Source organism: Calypte anna, chromosome 5, assembly GCF_003957555.1.
Source record: "Calypte anna isolate BGI_N300 chromosome 5, bCalAnn1_v1.p, whole genome shotgun sequence".
Classification (NCBI taxonomy): Eukaryota; Metazoa; Chordata; class Aves; order Apodiformes; family Trochilidae; genus Calypte; species Calypte anna.
In genome coordinates, this window is record NC_044250.1 from 16,564,571 (window position 1) to 16,592,569 (window position 27,999).

Consider the following 27,999-nt stretch of genomic DNA (forward strand, 5'->3'; position numbering starts at 1 on the left):
AAAGTGAAAGATCAGAGACAAAGTAGTCTCCAACGCAAAACAATCAAATTTCACATTGAGGAGGCCTGGCATTCATGCCATTTTTTTCTTGAATACTTTAAACAAAAGCAGAAAACAACATCATCTCTACCCTGTATTGCTCTGAAGTTGCAACAAGCCTAAGAGAGTGTAGTTGAAATGATAGATGCAGATCTCAAAAACCATCCTGTTATGCACTGAAATAAAAAGTAGGCCTGAAGAATGTCTTTTCTGATTATTCTACCATAATACAGTTGGAAATCCTCCAAACATCTGTATTAGCAGTTCTTAAACTTTCTAACAGATTTCACCACTCTATAAAAGGACTTTTTCAACAGGAAGACAAAGTTAAAACTGTAGAAGCAACTTCTGTTTCCCAAAGAAAAAAAATATTTTTTTTTAACCAATCACTGAAATTTTCTTTCCAAACTGAAAACAAAATGTTAGGCTTTACTTACATTCATATAGTAAGCTATCAAACAGTTTGTAAATACTTTAGTGAAACCTGTCTTAGATTAAGCATAATCTCTGGGGCAAGTAAAAAGAAACAAAGGAGGAGAAGACAGAAAATACTGACAGATTTTCAGAAGTTAATATACTCTTCTCTAACCCATACTGCAGTGCATTCAGCAGAGCATGTACAATTCATCCTCTGATCCTCATTGCATTTCTAAGTATAAAACAAGGCAAATGGTCTAAAGGAATGAAGTTTTTAAGTGTCACAGAATTGCTCTGCAAGCTGCTATCTGAATTACTGCAGAATATTAAGCAGGTAATTTAAGCACTTGATTTTTTTACAAAATAAAATTTTAATGTAACTTTATCTAAAGCTTAATTCAATTCATAAGTACATCAGTGTGCCTATCACAAATCTCAAGAGATCTGCCAAGACCATATACTACCAAATGCATGATCTTAATGGAATTCTAACTGTCCTTGTCAAATTCCACTTATTTCTAACATAGTGGAAATCCCAGCAATACTTGGAATATCCCAAGTTGCTTCCTTCTCCCATCATATCTTCATCTAAAATCTCAGCAGATCAGGTGGTGTAAAAAGGCAGCAATACTTCCCTGATGGCACTTCAGGCAGCTATCACTTAAACATGAGCACAGAGATATTTTATCCTTTTAGAAACCATCTTCAAATATTGCTTTTTATTCTTATCTCCATGTTCTTGCACCCCAAGCCAGGAATTCTTACAGAAATCAAGATCACTCAAAAACAGATCTCTTTCTTCTTTCCTAAGAAAAACTGATGCCATAATGGGAAAGAATGGGGGTTCTTGCTGAATATTGAGTTGGAGTGTTTTGGTTGTGGCTTTGGATTCTTTGTTGTTGTTGTGTTTTGTGCTTTTTTTCTACCCGACCAAGACTGTTCCAATTTCTTCATGACATACCCTAGTGACAGACATGAGCTTCAACAGCCTTAACCCTGAAAACAAAGGTAGATTTCTGATACCCTTCCCTATTGTGTGCTACAGAAAAGTACACACACAGAAGTGTGGTTCCTGTCATCTCTTCCAGTAAAACTTAAGATCTATTAATCTGGTCTGGTACATAGACACAGCCCAGTGAGGGGGGGAAAAAAGGTAAAAAAAAAAACCCAACCAACCAAAACACAAACAAAACAAAAACCAAACAAAAACCCCCAAACCACTGAGGCACAGAAAAAGAGAAATGCTTCCACAGATTCCATGTCATTGGCCAGACATAGCCTTCAAAAACAGTTATAATTATTTAGTAACAAGCAGTGTGTTCTCATGTTGGTATAACCAGGACAGTAGAAAAGGATGATAAACTCTTGCTTTCCTCTGTAAACTGTTCTCTAAAGCTGTTCATCAGTGCATGCACATGGTACAGAAGGACAGAGGACTGATTTGCAGCTGCCTCCTAAGTAAAGGCTTGTACCAGTATCAGCAAAAACAGCCAAACACACGTTAAGAAACTACAGTCAAAAGCAGTATAATGTTATACTCACTTGCCAATGTCATCTTGATCAGCAAACTTCTCATCGTTGAAGCCAAACTGGTCAATAAAATTGGACGTCATTTGTTGCATCTGATAATCAGAAAAGGCCTGGCAACCCCAGGACCAATGACAGTGATATAATGATTCTAATATTACTCTAAATCCTAATTGCCCATTTTGCTCCAAAGAAATAAAAAAGTATCTCTAATCTAAACATAAAGGATAGGAAAACTACACACCTACCTACTGACTTGAAAGCCAGTCTAATAGCAGCTCAATAAGAAAACTGAATCTCTATTTAACCATCTGTTAAGCAGCACCTTTCCAAGTGCACCCCAAGGAAAGAATGAAACAACACACTATATTAGAGGTAAGAAAAAGCTTTGTCCAAAATATCACTAAGTTATGAGTTGCAGGAACCAGAAAAGTACATTATATACAGATTCTAAAGCATGGAGCTACCACTAGAGATGTCTCAGGCACACACACCTGCAGTACTTACTCAACAGCTAGAAAAAGAAACCACATTTTACAGCTCAGTGCACTGTCACTGACTCAGCCCACATGGTGGTACACATGGGCATTCTTTCCTATCCATAACAATAGTTTTTGTCCCTTACTTCCCAGGACTGTAATTAAATTCTCAACCATTCTCTAGGGACTTACAGTAGTGTTATTTCCATGTGTAAAGTCAGCCAGTGCCAAGATATTCTAAGAAAAACAGCTGTCACATCAACTGTTTTGGTTTCTTGCCCTGATAACTACATGGACACAATATACAGACAAAACCTTTGAGGGTGGTGGTAAAGCTGAACAAAGCAAATACTGAAAGAAAGAAGAATGGTCAAAAGAGTTTGGATTAGGACAGAATGAACGCTGCAGGATGAAGCATGGAGCAAGAAAGTATGAGGGCTGGGAGTGGGTCTGAAAAACCCTCATGACTGGTAGGGCCACTTAAGCCAAGCCAAAGCAAGAACTTTAACATTTTCACTGTAAATTTTAAAATCTCATAGTTCTGATAAGTTTCAGGATTTGATACTAACACAGTTCATATGTTACATGGGTAGAAAATAACAATCTTCTCTATAAAACAATTATTTTGCTCTACAATGGTTACTGAACTCTCCTTTCCTGGAAGGTATTTTCACTGTTATGGACATTAAGTGCATGTGACTGAAAGACACTGGTGAATTACATGCATGGGGAAAAAAAAAAACCCTGAGTAGTTTAACATATTTATTCTGTTTTACAAAAGGTGCAAGCATTAAGAACACCACTCTCCAGGGCAGCCAGAAAGAGTGCAATGAGGTTTATAACATCAGTAAGTTTGGGAACTAGTGTAAAATCTTATGTACAAGTACATAAAATGCAATTATAAGCTGCTAGAGTATTTGAGACCCCAGACAGCTCTATCCTGCTCTCCAATACATTTTTAGTATCCTGGCACAGAACAGAGCAACAAAGCTTTCCAAAAGTAAAAATTCCCAGAGCCACAGAAAGACAGTACATTAAATGCTTACTGGCGTGAGAAACCTTACAACCCAAAACTAGGTGACTGGCCACTTTTCCAAAAATGACAGTTTTGAGGTGTTATTCAGGAACTTATATATTCAGGAATCTATACAATAAGTGTTCTGAAGAAAATACCATCCAACTAGACTTACATGCCAGAAGAAAGAAGTCATGGCAAATGTAATTCTGCACAGGAAGTTAATTTTACAAAAAATAAACCAAAGATGAACAGGTTCCTTGGTATTTTCCTGCCTTATTCAATCTCTAATGAGTCTACTTAAATTTTGCAAATTTACATCCAGTTTCCTCCTTTAGCTACTGATCTAGAATAGGGTACTACTCTAGCTGAAGCCAGACATCTTTATGAATCAATTTGAGAAGGTGGAGAGTGCTTTAAGTGATTTCAAGGCATTTCTCATCAGTAATTTATCTTGTATAGTATCATGCTTTCCTTACAGGACCACTTCAGAGTGTATACTTTATCAGCTTAGCTTAGGAGGGGGGAAAAGATTAAGAAAATGACAAACTTGAAAGAAACAGTACTGGACCATCAGCATTTTTCCAGATTAAATACCTGGAAATGCTGGGACTGTGTAGGTACAGCAGGTCACTAGGGGGATGCATGGAAAGTGCACAGATAGCTGCAGATCCTGCTTTCCCATTAGAGCTGCTATAGACAGCACCCATCTTATCAAGTTTGTATTCAGGTACACCTCACATGCACAAAATTGCTGAATCACATTAAAAATGCAGCACATTCTTACTCAAACTTGATAAGCAAGTACTTGTAATCCAAACTGTAGCTACAATGTGAGCTTGAGGATTGTGGTTAATAGCCCAAATAAGTAACATGTTCTGTGTAAGGGAACTACCAGCAGTCTTGTGCTGCATAGCTCCCACTTCTCACCACCAGTGAAAGAACTAAGATTACAGAAATGCTGTCATTATTTATCAAAATAGCACCAATGTTCTCCATAATCACTCACTGCAAAAATACTAATACCATACCCATGTTGAATACTGTATCATTATTAATTAGTCAGCTATGAAAGCATTAAAACTTTGAGGTGGACACTGCTTTGACTTAAGTCAATCAGTCAAATTCATCTCAAAATACCCTGGGCATTCTCAAATTATTATTACTTTTCAAATCAAATGGTAATTATTTATCTTTGAAACACAAATGAGTACTTGAAAACATTTACCGAATTTTAAAAGAAAGTAATTAAGCTCATTGGAAATTTAATTTAGGAATATTTGGCTATGTATACTTGCCAGGTATCAAGGGTCTATAAAGTTAAAAACATCTGATCTGCTAAACACAACCTGGCACAGAAGCATACTTCATTCTTAATTTATATTGTGGTGACAGCTGCAGTATTTGATATTTCACAAGAAACTGACAACAAATGACAAACAGCCAATCTTTGATTTCTCATCAAAATAAGGATCAACAATTTAAAAAAAATCAGCAAAACAAACATAAAATTGGAAAACACCATTTCAAACTTCTACATCTAGTCAGAGCTGTAGTTAACTTATACAACTATATATAGTTTTGCTACATTATATCATTATATATTATAATACAACTATAATATATGCAGAGAACTGCATAGAGAGCATGTTCACAGACTAGAAGGTTGAAGACACATCAAGATATAGTAATGTGTTAAAAAACACCTCTGGATTTGCTAGAGCTATTGTGTGCATTGCACACACATCTAAGTTTTATTTTAAACTTTATAGATTTATATTTGTTTGTGACAGAAATACAAATTCCATGGCTTTTGAAAAATGTTTTAATTTCACAGAAAAAGCTCATTAAAGATTTCAACTCACCTGCTGCAAAGAAGAATCCTGGGAGAAGCCAGTTTCTTTAAAGTCAATTTCATCATCACTGGAAGAATGGATGTGGCAGGTGGTAACCTATACAAAGAATTCAGTCATTTGCATAGTATATGACAGCCACTGGAGTGTACTCACACTACCCATGCCTAGATTCTGCTCAACAGCTTCTTTAGGACAGGAAAACTCTGAAGCAAGCAAATATCTACTTATCTACCCAGCAGCAACAGGGCTAATCCACAGAAAATTAAGCAAGGTACGTTCTGGAGACACTGAAAATTTGCACTTTAAATCAGGTGTACAATTTTTCAGATGTATTTAACGTTAGTTCTGAGAAGCTGCTGTTTGAAATCTGGATGTTTTCATCAACTTAAAAGAGCTTCAGCACTCAGATACACCAAATTGCCCAGCTTTATAAATGGAGATGACAGGTCTACAGAAACCAAAGCACAGAAAAAAAAAGCATGGATATTTGGGGACAGTATGAGTGGGAAGAAATATGGTGAGGCTGTGCTTTCAGGATATACCCATGTAACAAACAACTTAAAAACCAGTAAAAAAAAGCTGAGTTATCTATGAGATGTGTCTTTTAATACCTCCTACATCACCCTGTCCTGTCCTTTACTCTTTATCTTTGAACTAAATGCTAATTCAAAGCTCATAAGGGCTGATTGTGCAAGCAGAAGAAAAAACTTTAGAAATTCCAAGGCAAGGTATTTTCCAGATACAAGAATTCATTTTATTGCTTTGTATTTCTATTCAACTGAATACTGCAGAGTTTGGAAATATGTTTTAAATGAGGTTTTACTGTCATTACAGCAAGTACATCGCAGTAAATAACTCCATATCTAAAAAGCTAATTACCACACATTAAATAAATGTCATTTTATCTATGAATTCTGCCTCATTAGATGATTCTTCTCTTGGCCTTGAGCAAGAACCAGTTTCTAACAAGAGGAAAATATTATTCTACAATCACTATGAACCTCTTAGCATTCCTAGGCTCATGGATAAAATACCATCTGTACCTTATTTGGTCTGTCCACGTGCTGCACAGTTTAGATTAATTTCCTATTGCCTCTATTACCACACATACAATGTTAGCATTATGATCTGGTTGCAATATTATGCTGGAACAGCAAATTTAATGGTCTAGTATTCCTACTGCTCAATTAATATAGCAAAAGTTAGAGAAGCCACAAGAAATGAGAGGTGCACAGCAAATGTGTGCAAAGTTATTTGAGTTAGGCAATGGTAACACATGCAATGGGATGAAGGAAACATTTTCTCATTAAGCTCACACAGGTTCATTTACAGAGTGTACCTAAAACAGCTGACACCTGCAGTTTTAGTTTGGACTCTTCAAGAAAACAGGAGCGTTCAAGAACAGACTTGAAGCTGTAAAGAAATCTTCCTTCATGGCTATTGTCTGTGATACAAACTGAACTATTACCAGATTGCCATCAATATATTAATAATATTGCTCTAATAATATTGAAATAATATTGAAAATATTGAAAAGTAATATTGAAAAGTAAACTAAAGAATTATCTGTTCTCATAGCTCAGCACTAGATATATTTATTGACACAAGCACAGGGTAGCTGGAAAGACTGATTGTGTTGCAGACAAAAGAAACTGGGACCCAAACAAACAGTAGCAATTTTGATATCTTTTCCATTGATATCTTACCAGGTCCACTGTATTTCTCTTGTTAGTTTCTCCTAAAGAGCTTGAGCAGAATGTCTCCCATCGTTCTCTGACCTCCTCTGGAAGCTCTAGGGAAGGAAGGAGACAAAGAATTCCCAAATTGACACTATCAACAATGGAGCATCAATTTTTAATTCTTTTCTTCTTCTCTACAAGAACTATTGCAAACACATACATGCTTCTATACCCATAAGGACTACTCCAGCTAACAAACAAATCCAAATTAAGCACATCAGCATTTCTTGACATTTAATTAAAGAAGCTTGATACTGTTAGAGGAAAAGACTGAAATTATGTGTTTAAGGTTGGCTCATTTTAAAATGAACGAGTCAGAAAGAATCAGTACTTTTATCCAATGGGTGTCTCAGATTACATCTGATTAATTTCCTCACAATTTAATAAAGACTTTTGTCTTAGAGCATTAATATTACCTTTAATGAGCTGCTGGACTAGTGTACTGTTTGGCCCCTTATCTGTACTGTGCACAATACAGTTTGCTATCCTTGTCAGATGACCCATGTAGCCATGTCTTCTTCCTCCTTCAGCCCTGCAAGAGAGAAAAGTAATGCAACTGCCCACACTCTCTACTACTTTATTTTGTTATGGACTCCAGAAGGTACACAAGACAAATAGCAAAGGGGGGTTTTAAGCAGAAGAGTTGGATCCTAAAACCAAACACTCAGAAAATAAACTGACAATAATAGGATACTGACTGAGTGAGCTACTGTGAGACAGACTTACCAAGCATGTAAACTACCCACAAGTGCAGAGTACCTGAACAGAGATTTCTGTTTTCATGTCAGTGTGTTTAGGAAAAAATAATGTACAGTTCCATCAATTTAAAGACAAAACTAAGAAGAGAACTACAGTTTTTCAGAAATTTCTGTTGCTGAGATTATTCTTCAGAACCCTTATACACTGAACATTCTCTTAAAGCTTTGAGTCCAAGACTGAAAAGACAAAAGAATTCTTAAAACCTAAGTCTGCTCTAGTACTGCAGAAGTTTCTTAACAGTACAGCTAGCATGCAGAGCTGGAATGACCACTCAAATTCAGGTTAGGATCACTGCCTTCCTGAAGTTTAGGAATGACATCTACATGCATTACAAGGAGCTTGAGTTACAAGGCATTTGTGTATTTTAATGTGACAGAACTGCTTTGTAGAAAGAGGAGTTTTTAACCAGTTTTTATATTAGTGCTTTGAGTGGCTATGTTCAGCTGAAGCCATTCTATATCCAACCAAAGAGTGAGAGCTCCAGCTTGGACTGAATTTCTAGCATTTAGCTACAGGCTAAACAGATATGCTGTGTCAGCTTTTTAAAGTTTTGTGCTTTTTAAGTGAAAAAAAAGTTAATACCCACTCATTCAATTAGCTAGACAACTCAATAAACCTTATTGAAATCTCTGTACATGACAGCAGTTCAGGAAGTAGCTTATGTTATGCTAACACAAACCACATTACTTGATTTTCCATCATCATCATCTAACACAAGAGGTAACAAATTATGTTAAGGCCAATGCAAGATGCCATGCATGAAACAGTATCACACTGTTTGCAGAAACAACTTCTGAATGCTACCAAAACGATGCAGGAGAGAAAATTTTAATCCAAACATTAGCATACAAGGTTTTTTTAGAACTGGTCAGTTAAGTTATTAATTGTTTATGTATTAATTTCACAATTCAGCTCTTACATCTACAATTGTACCCAATGAGAGAATCAGTTACTCACTGTTTCTTCTCATTCATCTCCCATGCTTCAAGTATTCGTTCTATCAATTGGCACTTCAGGAAAAGCTATTTAAAAAGACAAAATATGCTTGTAGCAGTGCAGTAGAATACTATTAAGCATTTTACAGTTCATTTTAACACACACTAAAAGCTTACAGGAAAACTGATTGCAGTTTCAGGATAAATAGTTTGATTACAGCATTTACAGTTCAGAAGCAGCAGTTAAAATTTCTAACAAAACCGAAAAGGTAAACATTCATTAATTCTTCTTCTCTTTATAGCTGCTGAATAATAGCAGAATCAACCTATTGGAGCAGCAATTGTATTTCTTAAAAGTAAGATCTTCCAGGAATACAAACACTGGCAAATCTGCACAAATGCTCACTTTGGGAAGGCTAAAATCTACTTTATACCACTTTCAGGTTTAACACCCTGAACTGACATTTTAAGAAAGAAAGAAAGAAAACAGATAAATATTCCTGTTCCTTCTATACACAATGTTGGGGTATATTTTATTTAAGGGTAACTGCTACAGTAGCCTGAAGACAGCAAAACTCAAGAGATTCCCCAGCCCCACAACTTACATGTTTCAGTAAGAGATTGTCCCCAGTGGAATCCTGATCTGTAATTGCAACATTTTCTGTACTTTCAAGAGGACTTGCAAGAATCAATGCAATACAGATTTCTACTTGAGTATGCAAAAAGTTATTCCATGTATACTTAAAGAACATGTCCTGAAAAACAAATTCAACAAGCTTTACAGAAAACGAGGTCTTTTCATTAAACATTACCAGTAGTATCATTCCAGCAAGTCCTGGGAATGACTACACTGAAGTTTTACAAGAAGTATTATTGTGCATGAAAAAAATCTACAACCTAGAAAATCATTAAATCTTGTGCTTGCTTGCTATTATTAGAACACAAGGACTATCATACTAGATCATAATAAACACTCAACTGTAACTGACTTGGTCCTGGGGTAACCAATAATGCACTTTCAAAGACAGGGAGGAAAGACACACCTCACTTAAATCCTTTTTGCTAGCTGCAGCCCAGAGAATCCCAGATTCAGAAGTGTCAGGTAATATTTTGAGTTCAGCTAACCTTCTAACACCTGCAAGACCATTTAAAATGTGCTCCACACTTCAATGAGATTCCTTTCAAACTCCTATCTACCTGTTTTCAACCTTCCATCTACTAATTTAATTTTTTTATTGTAGATGGCTACCTCATGTCATCTAAATGCAATTTAAGAATACTAAATGCTTTACACAGGTTTTCTGACTACACCAAACTGTCTGGTGAGGTCAATACAGTGGACAAAAGGGAGGCCATTTAGAGAGATCCTGACACGGTCCTGCACATGCGTCAGGGCAAACCCAAGCACAAATACAGGCTGCATGGAGACTGGAACAGCTCTGAGGAGAACTTTGGGGACTGATGGTAGACAAGAAGCTTATGAGTCAGCAGTGTGTGCTTGCAGCCATGAAAAACAACCATACCCAGGGATTCATGAAAAGAAGTGTGGCCAGCAGGTCAAGGGAGGTCTGCTGTCCTGAGAGTCCAGCCTGGAGGACTGTGTATAGAGATGGGCTTGGAGAGGAGCAGGCTCCAGGGAGACTAGAAAGGCTGGAGAAAGCCTTTTCACAAGGGCATGTAGTGATAGGACAAGGGGCAATGGCTTTAAAATGGGAGAGGGAAGATTTAGGTTGCACATCAGGAACAAATTTTAGCATGAGGGTGGTGAGACACTGGCACAGGTTGCCCAGGAAAGTTTTGGATGCCCACTCATTGGAAATGTGCAAGGCCAGGCTGGATGGGGCTCTGCAAAACCTGGGCTGGTAGGAGGTGTTTACCAATTTTTTGGTAAACCTGAACACAGAAGATTATGTCCTACCATAGTAGAGTTGGATTATGAAGCAGGAGTACTCAAAGTACACACTGCACAGCAGCAAAACCCAGCAACTTTCAGAGGTTTGAAGGCATATGAGCTACCAAGAACAACTGTCCCTTTACAGAGCAGTGCTGAAATAATACTATATGACAAACCAAAAAAACCTTTTAGTCTCTTGCTATTTGAGGGAACATCTTAGGGAGAGAATGAAAACAGCAAGGAAGCACTGAACATGGCTGAAAACTTGAGAACATAATAACCTTGTAAGAAAAGCACTGCATGTATTTATGAAGGTAAAGCTTAACTATTCAACTGATCAGGGGAAAATGCTGAATTCACACAGATGAATTTAACAGTAAACTCTAAAAACAGACGTTCTTAAACAGTGCAAGTGAAGCCACAAAACAAAGAGTCTGAAAAATTAAGACTGGAAAACGCAGCACAAATTATCTGGAGTGGCAGAAAAAGCAGACAAGATATTAAGAGCAATCCATAAAAATCAAGATGGCAGCATCAGGTTCTTACCAGTACTACTCCTATGCTGTTAAGCTCTATAAGCTCCTGATTCACACTGCTTGTATTTGTCTGCAGAAGGCTGGATATTAATCTAATCACATTTAAACGTGTATTTCCCACAGGTGGATCCAATACACCCCAGGTAGTCTTCATGACACTTTTCTGAAAAAGAAAAGTGTATATATAAAAAAAACCATTAACACATCTTTGAAACAAAGCTCATTTTTACTATGCACAATGACATACAGCTTATGTCATTAAGTAGGGCTTAAAAATACATACTACTGGTCCTTGAGCAACAGTCTTACCTTCACCCTGCAAAGAAAAGCAATTTTTATTTCTAAACACTGCAGCTTATTTTAACCCCATAGATGAGACACCCTAAAAACAGCCTCAGGAGATCAGCAACATTGTAAAAACTGATTGTTAGCTACAGACATTATGATCTCAAAGCAGATGCATTCTGTCCAACCTTCAAAGAAATAGTAGATACTTCCTAGAATATGCTTCTCATTGGTTAATCCCTGTACAGCTACAATATACATTGCTACAATATACAGCAAATGGACAGGTGGACAGACCTAAAATATACTGTGATGCCTTCATGTCCTGGTTTGGGCCAGGATAAAGGGGATTTTCTGTCTTGTCCTTTTGCTTTCAGCTCAGTCTCTTGTAAGCAGCTGCACTTGCTGAAATTCACAGCAAGTTTCTCAGACAGTGTCTGCTTCTAGGACTGACCCCACTCCATGGTTAGAGTTCCAGCCAGAGCCTGGTGTGCAGAGCCAAGGACACTGCTCAGCTCTGAGGAACATTTTTGAAGATCTGAAGATGACAGATATCCTACTAGTTCATTTATTCCATTCACTACATAAAGCAAAAATCTACAGATGCTCAATGAACTAGTGCTCAAGAGCAAGAGATTCACTGACTTCACTAGATCATTTAAATGCTAAGCAGGCAGAAAGGGACCTGGGAGTCTGGATTGCCAGGAAGCTGAAGAGGAGCCAGCAGTGTGCCCAGGTGGCCAAGAAGGCCAATGGCATCCTGGGCTGGCTCAGGAACAGCGTGGCCAGCAGGTCCAGGGAAGGGATTCTGCCCCTGTGCTCAGCCCTGGTGAGGCCACAGCTTGAGTCCTGTGTCCAGTTCTGGGCCCCTCAGCCCCTCAGGAAGGAGCTTGAGGTGCTGGAGCAGGTCCAGAGAAGAGCAAGGAGGCTGTGAAGGGATCCAGCAGAATTGCTGTGAGGAAGGGCTGAGGGAGCTGGGGGTGTTGAGGCTGGAGAAGAGGAGGCTCAGGGGAGACCTCATCACTCTCTACAACTCCCTGAAAGGAGGTTGGAGCCAGGGGGGGGTCGGGCTCTACTCCCAGGCAACTCTCAGCAAGACAAGAGGGCAGGGTCTCAAGTTGTGCCAGGGGAGGTTTAGGTTGGAGCTGAGAAAGAATTTCTTTCTGGAGAGGGTGATCAGGCATTGGAATGGGCTGCCCAGGGAAGTAGTGGATTCTCCGTGTCTGGAGATCTTTCCAAAGAGCCTGGATGTGGCACTGAGTGCCATGGGCTGGGAACCACGGGGGGAGTGGATCAAGGGTTGGACTTGGTGATCTCTGAGGTCCCTTCCAACTCAGACAATTCTATGATTCTATCTTATGTAACCGGCTTTACTATAATATAGCTGTGTATCTTGCCACATTGTTGCAATAAAGACAAGACAGTTTCTTTGCATTTTACTCCCTCTTCTATATTTGGAAACCTTGCTCTCATCTTCTCTAGGCTAAAATAGTTGAAAACTGCCTTGACCTCTCCCCTGGTATTTTACACACCTCTGGTCCTTTTTTTCACTTTAGTGCACTGGTCCCTCTCTTATGGACTGTGACACCCAGTTTACAGTGTAGTGGAAAAAGAAAAATGTATCATATGTGAACACCCTATTTATACATCTTGTACTTAACCTTCTGCAACAGCGTGAGATAGGTAAATGGCCTAAAACAGCTAAAAAAGCACAAAAAATTTAACATGCCTAAAATGCAGGGAGCATGCCTTGGAACTGGTTTAATTGGATCCCTGACAAGTCTAAGAGGAATTGTGCAGGCCTCACATGGGCCATGCCAACATTCCAAACAAGTAACTCCTACCCAGACAGGATTTCTAAGCAGGAATCAGGATCCACCTTGAGAATACATAGCAAATCTCTACTCATTGCTTCCAGAGAAAATTAATTGTGTCAAGACTATTCTGCCAAGTCAGCAAAGTTTAACCTGGAAAATCACTTCAATTAGCACAACAGATCAGCTCAGGGACAACAATAATGAGCGGCAAAGTTCAACAACAGGCACAGAAGGAGTCCGTGCATTTGCCTAATTTTACAAAATGGGTTTTTTTGTTTTCATAAGCTGCCTAAAATAATCTTTATTTCAGTTGATTTGGTAACACGTTTCACTTACTTTTGGAGGCTCAAGCAGGAGTTCATGGAAGGATGAAAGTCGTGCTTTTATGGCTTCTAAAACATTTTTGTTGATTGAATACGTTGAGTTGCTCATGCCTGGAGGACATATCTCTATATGGCCTTCAAATCTAACACACACAACAAGCAAAATCTGATCATTAATATCAAAACTAGCTGTGAAACATCTTTAGGGTACGATTCTGAGAGCATCACAGTTCTGAAGTCATGTGAAAAGAATGAAGATGCATATGAAAACATTAGGTTGGAAACAGAAGTAAACATGAAGTAACCACTGAACAAGATTTTTCTAAACACCAGTCCTAGTATTTTTGGGTTTACTGTGCTTGAAATGTCTGATATGATTCTGAGATTAAACATTACAGCTGCTATTAGCCTTGTTTGAGGCAGACACAAGAGCTTCATGCTCAACAAACAAGTTGAAGGTACCACAGAGATCTGTCCAGCAGTTCAAAGTGAAGTCATAATAAAATTCCAAGTAACTTTTAAAAAATTCAACATCCATTCATTGCACTGCAAAGTTTACTCTATTACTTGTATTCAGAAACAAACTCATGAAGAAATGGGAGACACTTTGCACTGCTGAACAGCAGATGAGTTAAATTACACAGACATAACTTCAGCAAAGTGACACTTACGTCTGTCGTCTTGTCTCAAGTAAGGTCAATAGTATCTGGATTGCACTGACTATTGCAGATTCATTTTTTTCTTTATGAAAAATATTAGACAGCAGCTGCTCTATGATTTCTTGCCTGAAAAAAAAAGTATTGCCATCAGATATAGTGCTATGTCAGACTACAGGTGCTAACAGAAGCAGCTAACACTTGCCCATGTAAAATTAATCAGGGGATAATATGAAGAAAACCAGTAGATCTTTCCAGCTATTGGGTACCACTGGGAAAATCACTCCCACTCTCACTCCATCAATCCTATTTTCCTATTCCTTCCACTGATCATTTCTGACCTGACAACCAACATCAGGAAAAGGGATTTTGCAGTCAGATCAAAAACCCAATTCAGCTTGTTGTAACTGCCACACAAACCTAAACATGTAACTAGCAAAAAGAAGATAAGCCAGGAGAATATTCTCTGGCCAAAACTCATGCTTGGATTACCTTAAAGCAAGGAACAGACCAATGCCAAAGTCTCCCATGCATAATCTCTGCAGTATCAAGCTGACCTCCACATGTTTCATTGCACTAACTCTGGCAGTATAAGAAACACTTTTTTTGTGATAAAATCCCCTCCATCAAGGAAGTCCTCCAGGTGGACTCTGCTTACTTGTGGAGTTATTTCAAAATTACACAGAGAGGTAATAGATAGCCATGAAATTTCACATGAAAAGCAAGGCTTGCCATTTCTAAAGATTTTTCAGGTCAAAAGTTAAAAACTGTTTTTTATGAACTGACAATAAAAACCAAATTCATCAAACCAACTTACTTCTCTAGACTTGCAAGCAGTGGATCTGGTTCTGAACTGTTCTGTACTTGCAACATCTGGTCTCTGCTCAGACGAATAATTTCACAGAGTGACTGTGATGCATTTGAATGCCTCTGAAACAGAAAAACAGATTTTCACTGTAGGAGTAACAACATGCTGGACTGAAAGTCTCCAATAAAAAAAGGTGAAAGTTTCAACTTGGACAAGACTCTCTCCTATGCAAAAAAAAAAAAAAAAAAAAAGGCAGGTGATAGCATTATGCCATTACTAAACCTTATGACTGAAAAACATTAAGGTACGAGACAATTAAGGTGACAAAAAGTTAGAACTGAATCCTAAAATAACACTGAGTATGCATCAGGCTTTGACCAGGATCTGATAAAGGGGCATGAGGAAAAAAAAAAAAAAGGGAAGGGACAAGGGACAGGGAAGGGGATGGGGGGAGGAAAAACCATAAACCCTCCCTCAACTGGTCACAATTGAATACTGAAAAGAGCTTACTACAAAAAACTAACAGTTAAACAGTATATTTATACTGTTTACACAGCCATCAGATCTAACACTACCACAGGATACAGCTGTTAACAGAAGCAGCTACCACTTGCCCATGTAAAATTAATAAGGGGACAATATGAAGAAAACCAGTAGATCTTTCAAGCTAGCAGGTTCCCCTAGGAAAATCAGTCCTACTCCCCTAATCCTCTTTTCCTATTCCTTCCATTGATCTAGCTTTCTGATCTGACAGCCAAAAAGGGAGCTTACATTCAGAGCAGAAACCTGATTCAGCTTGCCACAACAGCCACACAAACCTAAACATGTAACTAGCAAAAGAAAGAAGAGAATGCAGGAGGATCTTCAACAGAACTCTACACTGTGTTGTACAGCAACCTGCTGAACTCAGAATCTGAGTCTCAGACCAATACTTACATCTTCATCTTGAGATGGGTGTACAATTTCCACAAGCCTCTGGATAATTCTTTCCTCGTTTAGCCACTGTAAAAGTGTTTGGAGTGTTAGTGTGTTATATAAGTGAATCAGATGAATTAACAAAATCAAAATAAGTGGTTTGACAATTGCCACGAGTCATACTGTCAATATTTCTAAACAAGGACAGAGAACAATGAAAATAAATAAAATTAGTATTTCTGAGCTACTGTAATAAGATAAAGCCTTATGGATAAAGGCTCAAAATAAATAAATAAGCTTTCTGATGCTAAGAAATGTTCAGAAAGGTCCAAAATATTTTTAAAACTGCAGTGGCTAGTTGTAAGTTAAAAGCCTGGGAAAGAGACCAGCCACTCAGTTTCTAAGTTACACACACTAACACAGGAGCAGCACTGGAAAAGGATTGGCAGCTACAAGCAAAAAAACCTCACCCATCTCATTTCAGCACATTTAAGAAATAATCTTAATAAAACAAGCAAAAGATAAGCCATCTTGCAGTTCACACATGTCAGATAAAATTCCTTTGAGACACTGTACTTACATTTAGCACCTCTTGCCGGGGCTGTGGAGGCTCTATGCAAGTCAGCAGCCTGAGCAACAGGTCCATGATAGCAGAGGTCCCTATGTGCTTAATTATGAGGTCTACAAAATCATGTTTCCGCTTTAAAAAATCCACAATCTAAAAATTAGAAAGAAGCAAGCTTACATTTTCTTGGTAAATTACATGGTGATACTCCAAGCACTTTAAGTTTCTTCTAATAAATGGAAAAAATGAAAACTTAGAAAAGCTTTTGCCACTTTAAACTTGTGGTTCAGGACAGGATAAAATAATGTACATGTGCAGAGTAGCAAAAGTGGCTCAGGACAGATCCACACTGTGTGCAGGGTGTCTTGGGCCTCCTTTCAAGCCCAGCTTGCTGACCATAAACTATGAATAACTTATTCCTGCTTAGTCAGCAAAGCCTGACTGAGCAAAACCTTAACAATACAAATACAGAGTTTGCCAAATTAAAGGTACAGAACAGTATCAGAAACTTAAATGGGCTCAGGTACAAGAGCCAGCCACTGAAGCTGTCTCAGTATTGAGTCACATGAGCTGAGTACAGCATTTCTGAACAAGGGCTCCAAATGTCTGTCAACTTGTGATATAATAATTCTTCGTGCTAAACTGGACCCACTCACACTGATTCAGTTCACTTACCTTCACCTTTAACAGCAATTAAGTATCACTATATAGAATACTGAATTAAGCCAAAAAGTAAGCACCCACACACTGCACAAACAGGTCAGACAAATCTGATCTGTGTACATTTTACTCATCCAAATGCATTATTTAAAATCCTCTGGTACAGAAGTTAGTGCCTTCAGCTAGTATGGAAGCTGAACACTTTTTTTGACTCACTGCTACTCCTTAAAACATGTAGTCACAAAGCAGCACTGTTGAGCACTACAATTTTATTAGAGCACATGTAAAATTGGAAAGGATGTAAATATTTACCTGTTCTGGTTTTCTGCTTATAAGAATACTTAGCACCTTGCTGAAGAAACTGGCCAGTAAAGGGTTTAGAGGAGATTCATTTAAGAGGAAGCTGTATAGTTTCATAAGTAAGGATTCTTCTTCTCCCAACCGATCATTGATCTGCGAGACATCTGATGTAAGCAGCTCACAAGATATATTTGGATATCTGGGGAAAAAGAAAAATGACATCTAACACTCATACTTCAAAGCACTCATGCATTCAGCTCTGAATTCAGAACCTGATAAGGCCTCCAAACAAGGTATCAGTCAGGGCTGCATGTCTGCAGCAAACTACTGCAAGATAACATTAACTGCAAGTTCAGCCTACATGCTCTGTCCTGCCATTTAATAAACTACTTTGTGATTCAGTAGCAACAGGACAATGCTAGCTCAGTGGGGAAAGTGGCTTTCCTTTTAAGATCTATTGTTAAATCCTTTTGTTCAAGTACTGAACTCTCATTTTAGAAGACACCTGTTTTTCTTTTTGAAGGGAAAGATGTTAGTTGCAAACAAGCAGAGTGGGACTACAGGAGGGATACTGGGGCTAGGAGCAGTATGTTTGCTGCTTTCTAATGTAACGGGATTATATACAAAAGGTCAGAAGGAATAGCTGCAGGATTTTTTTATATAGATGCACATTTTTTATACATTTTTTTAACATAGATACACGTATTGCAATTATGTAGACTAGTAAACTAGTCAAAGTCTGACAAAGTCTGCAAAACTAGCGAGTGATTTCCTGCACTCACTCACACTAAAGGAAATTTTGACAGCAGAAGTAGCAGAAGCAGCTTAAGATTTCTAAGTGAAAGATGCTTCAACTCCACATTTCTCTAGAAACACAGGAGGCTTGGTTTACTAGAAATGGTGAAGTGCTCATTTCATATTATTTTTTAGCATACTGTTTTCTACACAAACTCTAAAATAGACCAAAATTGAAGAGCTGCTTTTATATGAACTGCTTTGACTTTGAACCTTTTCAGCAAACTAGCTGAAGTCATACCCACATCCAATTCTTAAAAGACCAGCAATGACACAGTATTTGGATTATGAAAAAAAAAAAAGTAACATGAAGTATTTTCCAACGAGTGCTACAGACCTTCTAATAAACATATTCAAACATCTTACTAGTCAGCATTAAAGCAAAGCTAAGCATTTAAATATATTACTCAAATAGGTGATATTGTTCAACTATTTTCTTAATAATGGCAACTACAAGATTCTTCATGCAAGCTCTGAATTTATTTTTCCTCTTAGTGGACAGCACTCGTAGGTAAGAGGCTTCCATTTGAAATATATGTAAATATTAGAATGATTTATTTAAAAGTTCTACAAATCCCATTGGAAAGAAACTTTCTGTGAAGACACCACTACTGTACTTACACACAGGGATTTAAGACACACTCAAATTAACTGGAGTTACCCCTCTTTCCACCTTCCCAAATCTCCCCAATCACCAAAAGTTTTCCTACTTATATCGAATTTTTTCATCCATGTCTTGAGGTGGCTCTTCAATAATAAATGAAACCAGGTCTTCCAAACATTCTGACTTCAGCAGAAACTCTATAAGTTTGCGATTCTGAGCCTTGCACTCTTGCAGAACATCCTCTTCATCCATCAACTCCTTCAGTGTTACATCTTCTCTCTCTAAAAGTGTATCTATGTGGGATGATGAATGGAGATCAAATTTCCAAAACATGCTGGTCTGGAGAAGGAGAACACAGAGAAAGCATTACATTTAGAAATCCACTTAAGCAGAATTTTTAGTATCACTTCATAGGACTATTTCATAGCTTTCAACCCCAAATGTACACAGCAGATTCTGATGATCAAAAGCTACTAAATCAGCTTCATTAAAGGTGACTGATTTCTCCACAGTGATTTTTTACCTTTAGCAACAGCCAATGTTCTAATACCCAAAGATAAATTTAGGCAGCTCCAGGGTTTTATTTACCCAAAAAGACCATACTATTCTACATTTTAAAAATACTGAATAACTTTGGGTTTCATTTTACTGAATTAGCTCTTTCCAACCTTTTGTACCAACTCTACCATTGAAAAAAGAAACACCTGTAAAGGTGGAAGTAACACAGTAATTTTAACTTGTAGGCAGCACACAAAATGCTGGAGCTGATTTGAACACAGGGTCTACTCTCTCCTTCCACCAACTTGACACAGGAGGAAGAAAAAAGAACAATAAAGTATCTTATGCAAGCACACAAAAGGACAGTGACCACAACCACTAAACACTGTAAAAGACTATGAAAGAAATGTATAAAGACAAGTAACTTAACCTTTCCTTAAAAAATTATTTGGCACCTCCACGCTAATTCCATTGCTCTAAGACACCCTGCAAGCTGCTACTGATACAAATGTGCTATCAGAAAAGAATATTTCAAGTCTCCAATAGATCAAATAAAATCCTGTGTTTGCATCTCACTAAGCTCAATAAAAGCTTTGCTGCATTCTCTCCTCTTCAAAACAGGGCTTTTAAAGGACATTTATCCCCTGACACAGTATCATATGGTGTGTGAATGCAGAATGCAAGTGGCTTGAAAGAGATACTAGAGATCCAAGAGAACAGTAAAAGAAACTTTCCTTACAACTGAAGGAGGCATAGCTTTGAGCAGTACTCATTTGAACAAGGTTGCTTCTCTAGCGACTGCCTTCCAAGTGTAAAGGATTCATTATGTTAATTACTGCTGGGCATCAGCTGCCAACTAATGTAGGGAATCTTAAGACTGTAGCTGCACAATTCTGCTTTAACAACAATACTTCTGTAAGCTGCAGCTTGTATGCAGGCACAAGCATAAAGACAAGATCTATGATGTTGTCATATACTCAAAAAGTAGATTTAATTTTGGGAAGCTTTAATTTTTAATTTTGGTTCAATTTAACACTGAACCTTTTACCAAACACTTGTTACTTTAAAGCATTCAGAAGTCCCTTCAGCAAGAAAACTAGTAACCTGCATTAAAGTTAATCTTTTAAGCATAATTCTTAAGTAAAATAAAAATGAGAAAAATACTTTGCAGGGAGTAATTTCCAACTTGGAACCTCATACTTCTACTCAGCAGTTGAATACTGGTAGCTAGAAGCAGACATGGGAATCTAGGCACATAGGAAGAAAACTGCAAGGACCTCAGCTGGCCAGCTGAACAACCAGATGTTAAAAGCAAACACAGATCTTTCAGTAGGAACTGCAGATTTTACAGCAGTTTTTCATTTAAAAAAAACACCCTGCTTTTAAAAGGGTAGCAGTGTAAAGCTGAAGATTGTTAAATATGTAACTAAATATGTAAAAATGCTACTCAGAGTGCTGTAGCAAGGACTGCTTTATAAAAAAGCCCAAACTTAGAACACAACTGTGAATTTTCTTTATGTACCCCCATTTTTTCTTAGCAGTGGGTTCAAATGCACAGATAAAAAAAACCAAAAAACAGTTCCTTTCCTACCAACACTTTTTCCATTCTTGAAACACACCCTGAATTATGTAGCCTACTTCAGAAAAAAAGTTTTTTATAACTCCTGTGTAGCAACTAGCAAAAGACAACTTAGTTGATGGATGCAAGAACCACCACCAAAGGAGTCCTTGGAGCCACTACAGGCTTTCAAGGTCTTACATTATTAGTGGTAGAGCTTAATGCAAAAACCAATTCCCTTCTAAAAAACAAACAAGCAGGTAGGTTTGGGGAAACAAAGTAGTGATGAAGATAAACTGTAATGCTTTTATCACAAGAAGAGAATTTCCCAACATTAAGACCTTTAAATGCATTAGGTGATTTCTTTAAAATCCTAAGTAAGGATGCCCTTCTGCCAGCTTTGTGTGACCTCAAGTAGTCAGAACCAAACTATATTTAACTCATTTCAAGGTGCTGGTTTCCCCCCCCCCCCTCCTTTTCTCCAATTGATAGGCAATAGTTAAGACACCATACTAGCATTTGTCAAGTGTTATTTTGACACAGGAAAGCAACTGACTATTCAAAATCAAAGCTTGTGATACACAAGTGTGTACCAAAACTTTAGAGGCCATCACCCAAACTGACTGCAAGACCCTCTAGAGGCTACTTCTTAAACTGCCTATAGACTGAGCCAGACCCTTGAAAATTCCTCAGAGTTAAATAACCCAAGACTTATTAGGTGGGAAAATTAAGTACTTACACATTGAATGAATGCAATAATAACAATTTTTTTAAAATCTCATATACAATACACTTACATTGCTACTTCTTCACTGAGAGTTCAGAGGAAAAATAAGGAATTCTACCTTCTCTCCCCTTAAAAGAGTATGGTTTTAAAGTAGTATAAAAGGTCTGCTCTTAACTATTCCTTAATGTTATTGCCAAATACTTCAAATAACACAGAGACAATACTTGCCAAATAACCTATTTGAAAATACATTTCTTTTCAATTAAAGAAGCAAGGTTCCTTGTATTATTAGCTACAAAGATAAGCTCCTGTTTGAAGTCCCTAGACAAAGCAAACTAGGAAAAGATACTGAAAGAGAACCAAAACCAATCAGCAATTATTTTATTAAGTGCTTGGAGACCTTGCCCAGACTAGCTGCTCCCCCTTTGGGGGATCTCTGGACCCAATGCCCACTCAGAGCCACTGTGAAGATGTGCAGAGGCTGGGAGGCCACTGAAGATGCCCAACCATCCTGTAACACTGCTGCCACTCTCTCAATCTTAGTAAGACCTTATCATCATTAAGCTTTAAGATTCAGGAACTGTGGAGGAGTATTCTTAGAAGCATTTTAGTGTTTAACTACTTGCAGGTAAAGCTTCATTCACATACAAAAAACCCCCAAACAAACCCCACAAAGACTGCAGCTTCTTAAGAATTACTGAGTCACCAAACAATGTTTTTGGAATACAAGAGAAACATTTCAGCATTTTCAACTACTGTTGTGCTATTTCAGCTTGTACTACAGATCCAGTTCCTTCCAGCCATTATACTTATTTGCAGCACATGTGTTCCTCAGGTAACACACACACTTTCAGAGAGTAACTACATACTCCTGAATGAAATGCAACAAAGAGACACTGTGTGGTGGTCTCTTCTTGACTCTGAGAGAAAAGCATCACAAAGCTGTATGAAGACAGCAATATTCCTAACATCCTCTTTAACCACTGCTGCTGCCTCCTCCCCCTGACCAGGAGGCAAATTATCTACAAAGCAGGGACTTTCACACCCCTGTCAGACAAGGGAAAAGGGAATCTGCAGTGGTTGGAGAACAAGTGAATTCACTTTCAGCCTTATTCTTCATACTATGCTTCCTGATTTATACAGACTCGTTGCACTTTGATCTAGATGACATCTATATTTTTTACATAATATAGATAATACAGGGTTGGACTCGATGATCTCTGAGGTCCCTTCCAACCCAGCCAATTCTATGATAATATGATTCTGTGATATATACCCATGACATACATCTACACACACATCCCCCTATTATGACTGATTGTTGCAACAATCCATTGCTTTGACATGAAATACACAAAAAAGTTCAAACCAGTCCAAAGACCTTACTCAGAGGTCATAACCATCCAGCAAAAGTTCAAAAATCAATCAAAATTTCTAGTTCATGACTATGATACAAGAGAGGTTTTATACCAAGCAACAAGTGTATCCCTTGTCAATGCTTACATTTATCTCAAACCACAGGTTAATAAGTATTAATAAATGTAGAACTTAATTACCTGCAATAACTGCAGGCACTGATCTCCCCTGCCAAGCAGAAGAGGTGAATGATTTTCTAGAAACTCCACTTTAACAGCCAAATATTTACACATTTAAAGTGCCACTGGTCACAGAATTCTGTTAGATTCTTCATATTTTAAATTCTTTTAATTATCTTCAAAATGGAAATGAAGATATCTATGTACTGAGAAAAGCAGATGGCTTTGTATTATAAAAAGCAAGCTAAACAATACACAGCTACCCAGAAGACAATTTTACACTAAAGCATTTAGTTTAGCACCCAAAATTAAATTGCAGAAGATTAGCATCATTCATAGCTAATACATGTCAGTTCACCAACACATCAGCTTTAAAACTGTTCCAAAGAATTGGAGGCTGAGCAGCTACACCTCCTGGCACAAACCCAAAACACTTTAAACATGTTCCCTGTCAAACAAACAGAATAACCCAAGCAGGATGTTGAGTCTTGATTCTCACTCTGAGAGGAAAGAAAGGAACAGAAAGAAGCCAGGGCAACAGCAGGGTGGGTTAAAAGACAGAGAAACAGCCAGCCAGAAATTAAGTCAGAAAAAAGCCACAATGAAAGGGAAAGAATGGTCATAAAGTAAAAAATGCATTAAAAAGAGTTGCTTAAATGGAAATAAATTTGAACATACAGAAAGAAAGTAAATTACATCAGGGACACTAAAAATTTAAAGCATTCAGTAATCACTTTAAGCTTAATTTAAAACTCTAGATACAGAAAGCCAAATCTACTTCTGTAGGGGAAGTTTAATAGTTTCTTACCTGTTAAACACTATAGCTTAGAAAGAGAATTATTTTTACTTTTGGGCTCCTTGCCCCATTACAAGGTATCCTGGCAACTGCAAAAAACTTTCCATTTACAGATTAAATGTAGCAGGACAATTAAATTAAATTAAATTAAATTCAGCAGGACTGAATAAGACAAAAAAGATTTCTTCCTACAATGACAGAAAATAAAATTTAATACTATTAATAGGTTTTATTCAACAGGTAAACTGCACAAATACTAGGCATTGATTTGCAGAAAAACAAAGAACATGAAGAACATGAACTGAAGAAGGGAGCAACTTGCTAGGAAGAAATGTGTCATTTCAGTGCAGCCTACTCCAAGAATAAATTCCAAAGCAGCTTGTCATCTGGAAGATTTACTTTTAAACCAGATTAATTTAAAATATTCCCCTTTGCTTTTAGGAGACAAAGGAGAAAAATTCTATTGCCTCATTGAAACACAACTGCCTCTACAGTCTGCACCTAACTGTGGAATCTAACATGAATCCTGACTTTTTTTTCTATTTAAAAAAAAAAACAATTATTAGCAATTTCATATGAAATAATGTCTTCAGATCTACATGATCTGAAATATCTATTACTACAGGTTTTTTTCAGCAGTCTTTTCTGTCTTCATAACTGTTCTCTTGTTACAGTACAATCTGATTTGACTACCAACCTGCACAGAAATAAGTGTACAAGCATTAAGAATGCCAGTTATTTTTACCAGAACTCTGTTTAAGCAACTCAATGACACTTGCTTGTGCTTTGGTAAATACCAACTAAATGAAAAAAAGCATCCTATCAATTGATGCTTCTTTCTTAAGTAGCTATTTCCAGAATTTGCAAGACAGCTTTCCAACAGAAAAATTCACCTTCTCTTTCCACCAGTCAGATGGCTTTTTAATACAGGTTTCAAGCAAGGTAAGACATTTGGGTTTTTGGAGGGAACATGAGTAATACTGGTCATAGCAAAAAAAAAAAAAAAAAGTCCCAGTGAATGAGAAAGGTGCTGAATATCACAGAATGGTAGTGGTTGGAAGGGACCTCTGGAGAACATCTGGTCTAACCCCTGCTAGAGAAGGGCTCTCTAGAGCAGACTGCACAGGAACAAATCCAGGTGGGTTCTGAATGTCCCCAGAGATGGAGACTGCACAACCTCTCTGGACAATTTCTTCCAGTGCTCAGATTCCCTCAGAGTAAAGTAGTATTTTCTCATGTACAGGTTTAATCTCCTGTGTGCCAGTTTGTGACCATTACCCCTTGTTCTGTCACTGGACACCACAGAGAAGAGTCTGACCCCAACCTGCCCTTTAGGTATTTATAAACACTGCTGAGATCCCCCTTCAGCCTCCTCTCCTCCAAGCTGAACAGCTCAGGCTCTCTCAGCTTTTCCTCACAGGGCAGATGCTCCAGTCCAACATGCTCAGTAATTCATGGCAGTAACTAACATTTGGCTGGAAAGCTCTATCAGAATTTATCATGAATCTATCTTAAGTTAAAAAAAAAAAAAAAGTATTCTGCCAAATAATTAAATTCCATACCTTTCATGTGCAAGAAGCTGCAGATTATGTTTTACTAGACAGCCTCTGTTATTTTAAAGATACGTACTACAAATAAATTGCTCTGAAACTAAAACTTTTGCACACTTAAAAAAATAATTTAAAAATATTTTAAATTCTAATATTTTAAAATATTTTAAAATTACTTAATATAATTAAAAAAAAATTAAAAAATTATTTACAAATCATCCAATTTGTAAGAAAAGTACCTTTTCTTAGCTTTGTCAGGGCCACTAAGTTTTGTGGCATACCATACCATGTTATTTTTGTATCATTCTGTTATCCAACAGCTCCAGAATGAAAACCCACATTTGCATTTTATGCACAAGACCACAGGCTCCAAGCTTTAGTGTACACAAAAACTAAATACAACTTTCTCCAAGGCTATTTTAGTTATCAACACACACATGAACTGAAGGTCAATGTAATACAATAGCCATAATACTTTCACAGGTCATGTGTTCATCCTTGTATCTTCAGATCTACATGTCAAGTAGATCCCTTGTGAATCAAGTATCTAATTAGAACAGAAACAGTAAATTTACTGGTTTCCTTGGTTATCTTTTCTGCATTTCAAATGTACAACCTTTATTCAGCATTAGAGCTCCAAGAAGGGAAAGAATGTCACTTCCTCAGTTATATCATATGGGAGCAAGCCTGCTCAGCTTCCAGAAGACTTTACAAACTCTTGAGATACTATTCAGAGTTTTAAACTGCCAGCAAAACTATGCAAATCAATATTATTACCCCTCTTAATAGGATATTTTTACTCCTCTTAATAGGATGTCTTTCTGATACTTTATTCCTCTGTTAAAAAAGTGTCTCACTACCACTGTTTAACACCTTAACAGATAGCTTCTGAATTCAGTACACTAGGATTATATAGGAAAATAAAAATATGGTATAATCAAAATTAACATAATGCTAGAGGTGCAAGTATTGTAGCATACCCTGCTAAGGTCTGCTTGATCAGTCAGGACTGTTTCAGCTCACCAGGGAATCTACAAAGAGAGAGTTTGATTCAAGGAATGATTTTCACTCAGTCATACAAATGGTTTATTGGCTCAGAGTGTTTCCCACCACAGCACAGTTAATATGTTAAAAGAGACTACACTATGGATAAAGGAAAAAGAAAACACACAGGACTTCTTTCCTTAAAATAATATTTAAATCTTGCTTTCTTAGATCCAAAGATGGTTCACATTCAGCAACAACAGTTCAGCCACATTAACACAGTACTTCTGTCAGGGAGACAAGGGGCCATGATCAAAAAATTTAAATCAAAAGTGTAAACCTGAAGATAACATGTAAAGGCAGAAGTATTGTCATGTGGATATTTTTATCATTCCAACATAAAACTACAGGAACTCACCACCACTAGAACACATCCATGCTCACAAGTTTATCTGATAGACCTGAAAAATAAAGCAAAGCACAACTCTCAAGGCAAGCATCTAGTAGTGATGGTAGTGCCTGTTATGAAGTATAACTTGATGAACTTTATTTACACTTTTTTGGATACAGAAGTCAACCACTAGGAGAACAGTTGGCATTACCAGGACTGAAAAAAATTTCATTAATGCTGCCCTGACTGGGATCTGCCTACTTCTAAAACAGTTCTCATGTATCTCCAAACACTTAAACTACACAGGACTCTTCACTTACAGAACCCAAGGCAGCATTTGTGCATCCTGGTGAAGAACTGCAAGTACAGCACACACTCCATGCACTCAAACCCGTAACTTATATAACCTACCTTATGTAAAGTAGTTTCTACTTAAGATTATGTTTTTGCAATGTATAAAACATCAGTGAAAAAAATTCAGTTTAATTTTGCAGCCACTGCATTCCCACCATAGGGGCAATCAGTTTATCAAAAACATTATCACCAGCTTCTCTTTAGGAAAAATAAAGGTGTCTGCATCACAATTAGTAACAGGAAGCAAAGGTCACTGCAGAGTCTAATTCTATTCCCTTTCTGGGTCATTCTGTACTCAAAACAAATGCGAGCAACTTTATACAACACTGTGCCTAAGCAAGAAAAAAAGTACATTCTTCCTTTTTTCCACTGTCTTATAGGACCAGAAAGATTCCTCAGTGAAGTCACAGTCTAGCAATACAAGACTATTTGATGCTAATGCTCAACAAGGCAGAGCACTGTGAAAAAGGATTTGAGACTCATTATTGTTTTTTACCACACCTCTCCCAATGTCTGGTGGGGAAAAAAAAGTGTCCTCCTTAGAACACTCCCCTTCTGGGGCTTACTACAGAAGTTACTCAGGAACATCTCTTTCCAAAAACCTTTAAACAAGTGCTTAACAAATGGGCTTAAAAAAAAAAGAAAAAAAGAAACTTGACTTTAAAATGTTGTCTACCACCAT

The 27,999-nt window shown here is 37.5% G+C and overlaps 1 protein-coding gene across 8 annotated transcripts in view; it reads right to left on the reverse strand.

Moving 5' to 3' along the window:
- The window catches only part of PPP6R3 (protein phosphatase 6 regulatory subunit 3), a 52,751-nt gene that overhangs the window by 15,951 nt on the left and 8,801 nt on the right, over positions 1 to 27,999 (reverse strand). For 5 of the 8 annotated variants that reach the window (XM_030451497.1, XM_030451493.1, XM_030451491.1 and 2 more), the window contains 14 exons: positions 19,031 to 19,263; positions 17,538 to 17,724; positions 16,581 to 16,718; positions 16,022 to 16,087; positions 15,095 to 15,207; positions 14,293 to 14,406; positions 13,635 to 13,764; positions 11,207 to 11,359; positions 9,372 to 9,521; positions 8,789 to 8,853; positions 7,489 to 7,604; positions 7,040 to 7,125; positions 5,343 to 5,429; positions 1,999 to 2,096 (listed from right to left, as the gene is read on the reverse strand). In XM_030451497.1, coding sequence (XP_030307357.1) covers positions 1,999 to 2,096; positions 5,343 to 5,429; positions 7,040 to 7,125; positions 7,489 to 7,604; positions 8,789 to 8,853; positions 9,372 to 9,521; positions 11,207 to 11,359; positions 13,635 to 13,764; positions 14,293 to 14,406; positions 15,095 to 15,207; positions 16,022 to 16,087; positions 16,581 to 16,718; positions 17,538 to 17,724; positions 19,031 to 19,257 — 1,730 coding nt within the window. In that variant the 5' untranslated portion in view covers positions 19,258 to 19,263. Of the gene's footprint in view, positions 1 to 1,998; positions 2,097 to 5,342; positions 5,430 to 7,039; positions 7,126 to 7,488; positions 7,605 to 8,788; positions 8,854 to 9,371; positions 9,522 to 11,206; positions 11,360 to 13,634; positions 13,765 to 14,292; positions 14,407 to 15,094; positions 15,208 to 16,021; positions 16,088 to 16,580; positions 16,719 to 17,537; positions 17,725 to 19,030; positions 19,264 to 26,568; positions 26,620 to 27,999 lie in introns of all 8 variants that reach the window. The other 3 variants (XM_030451498.1, XM_030451499.1, XM_030451494.1) reach the window with 2 other exon arrangements.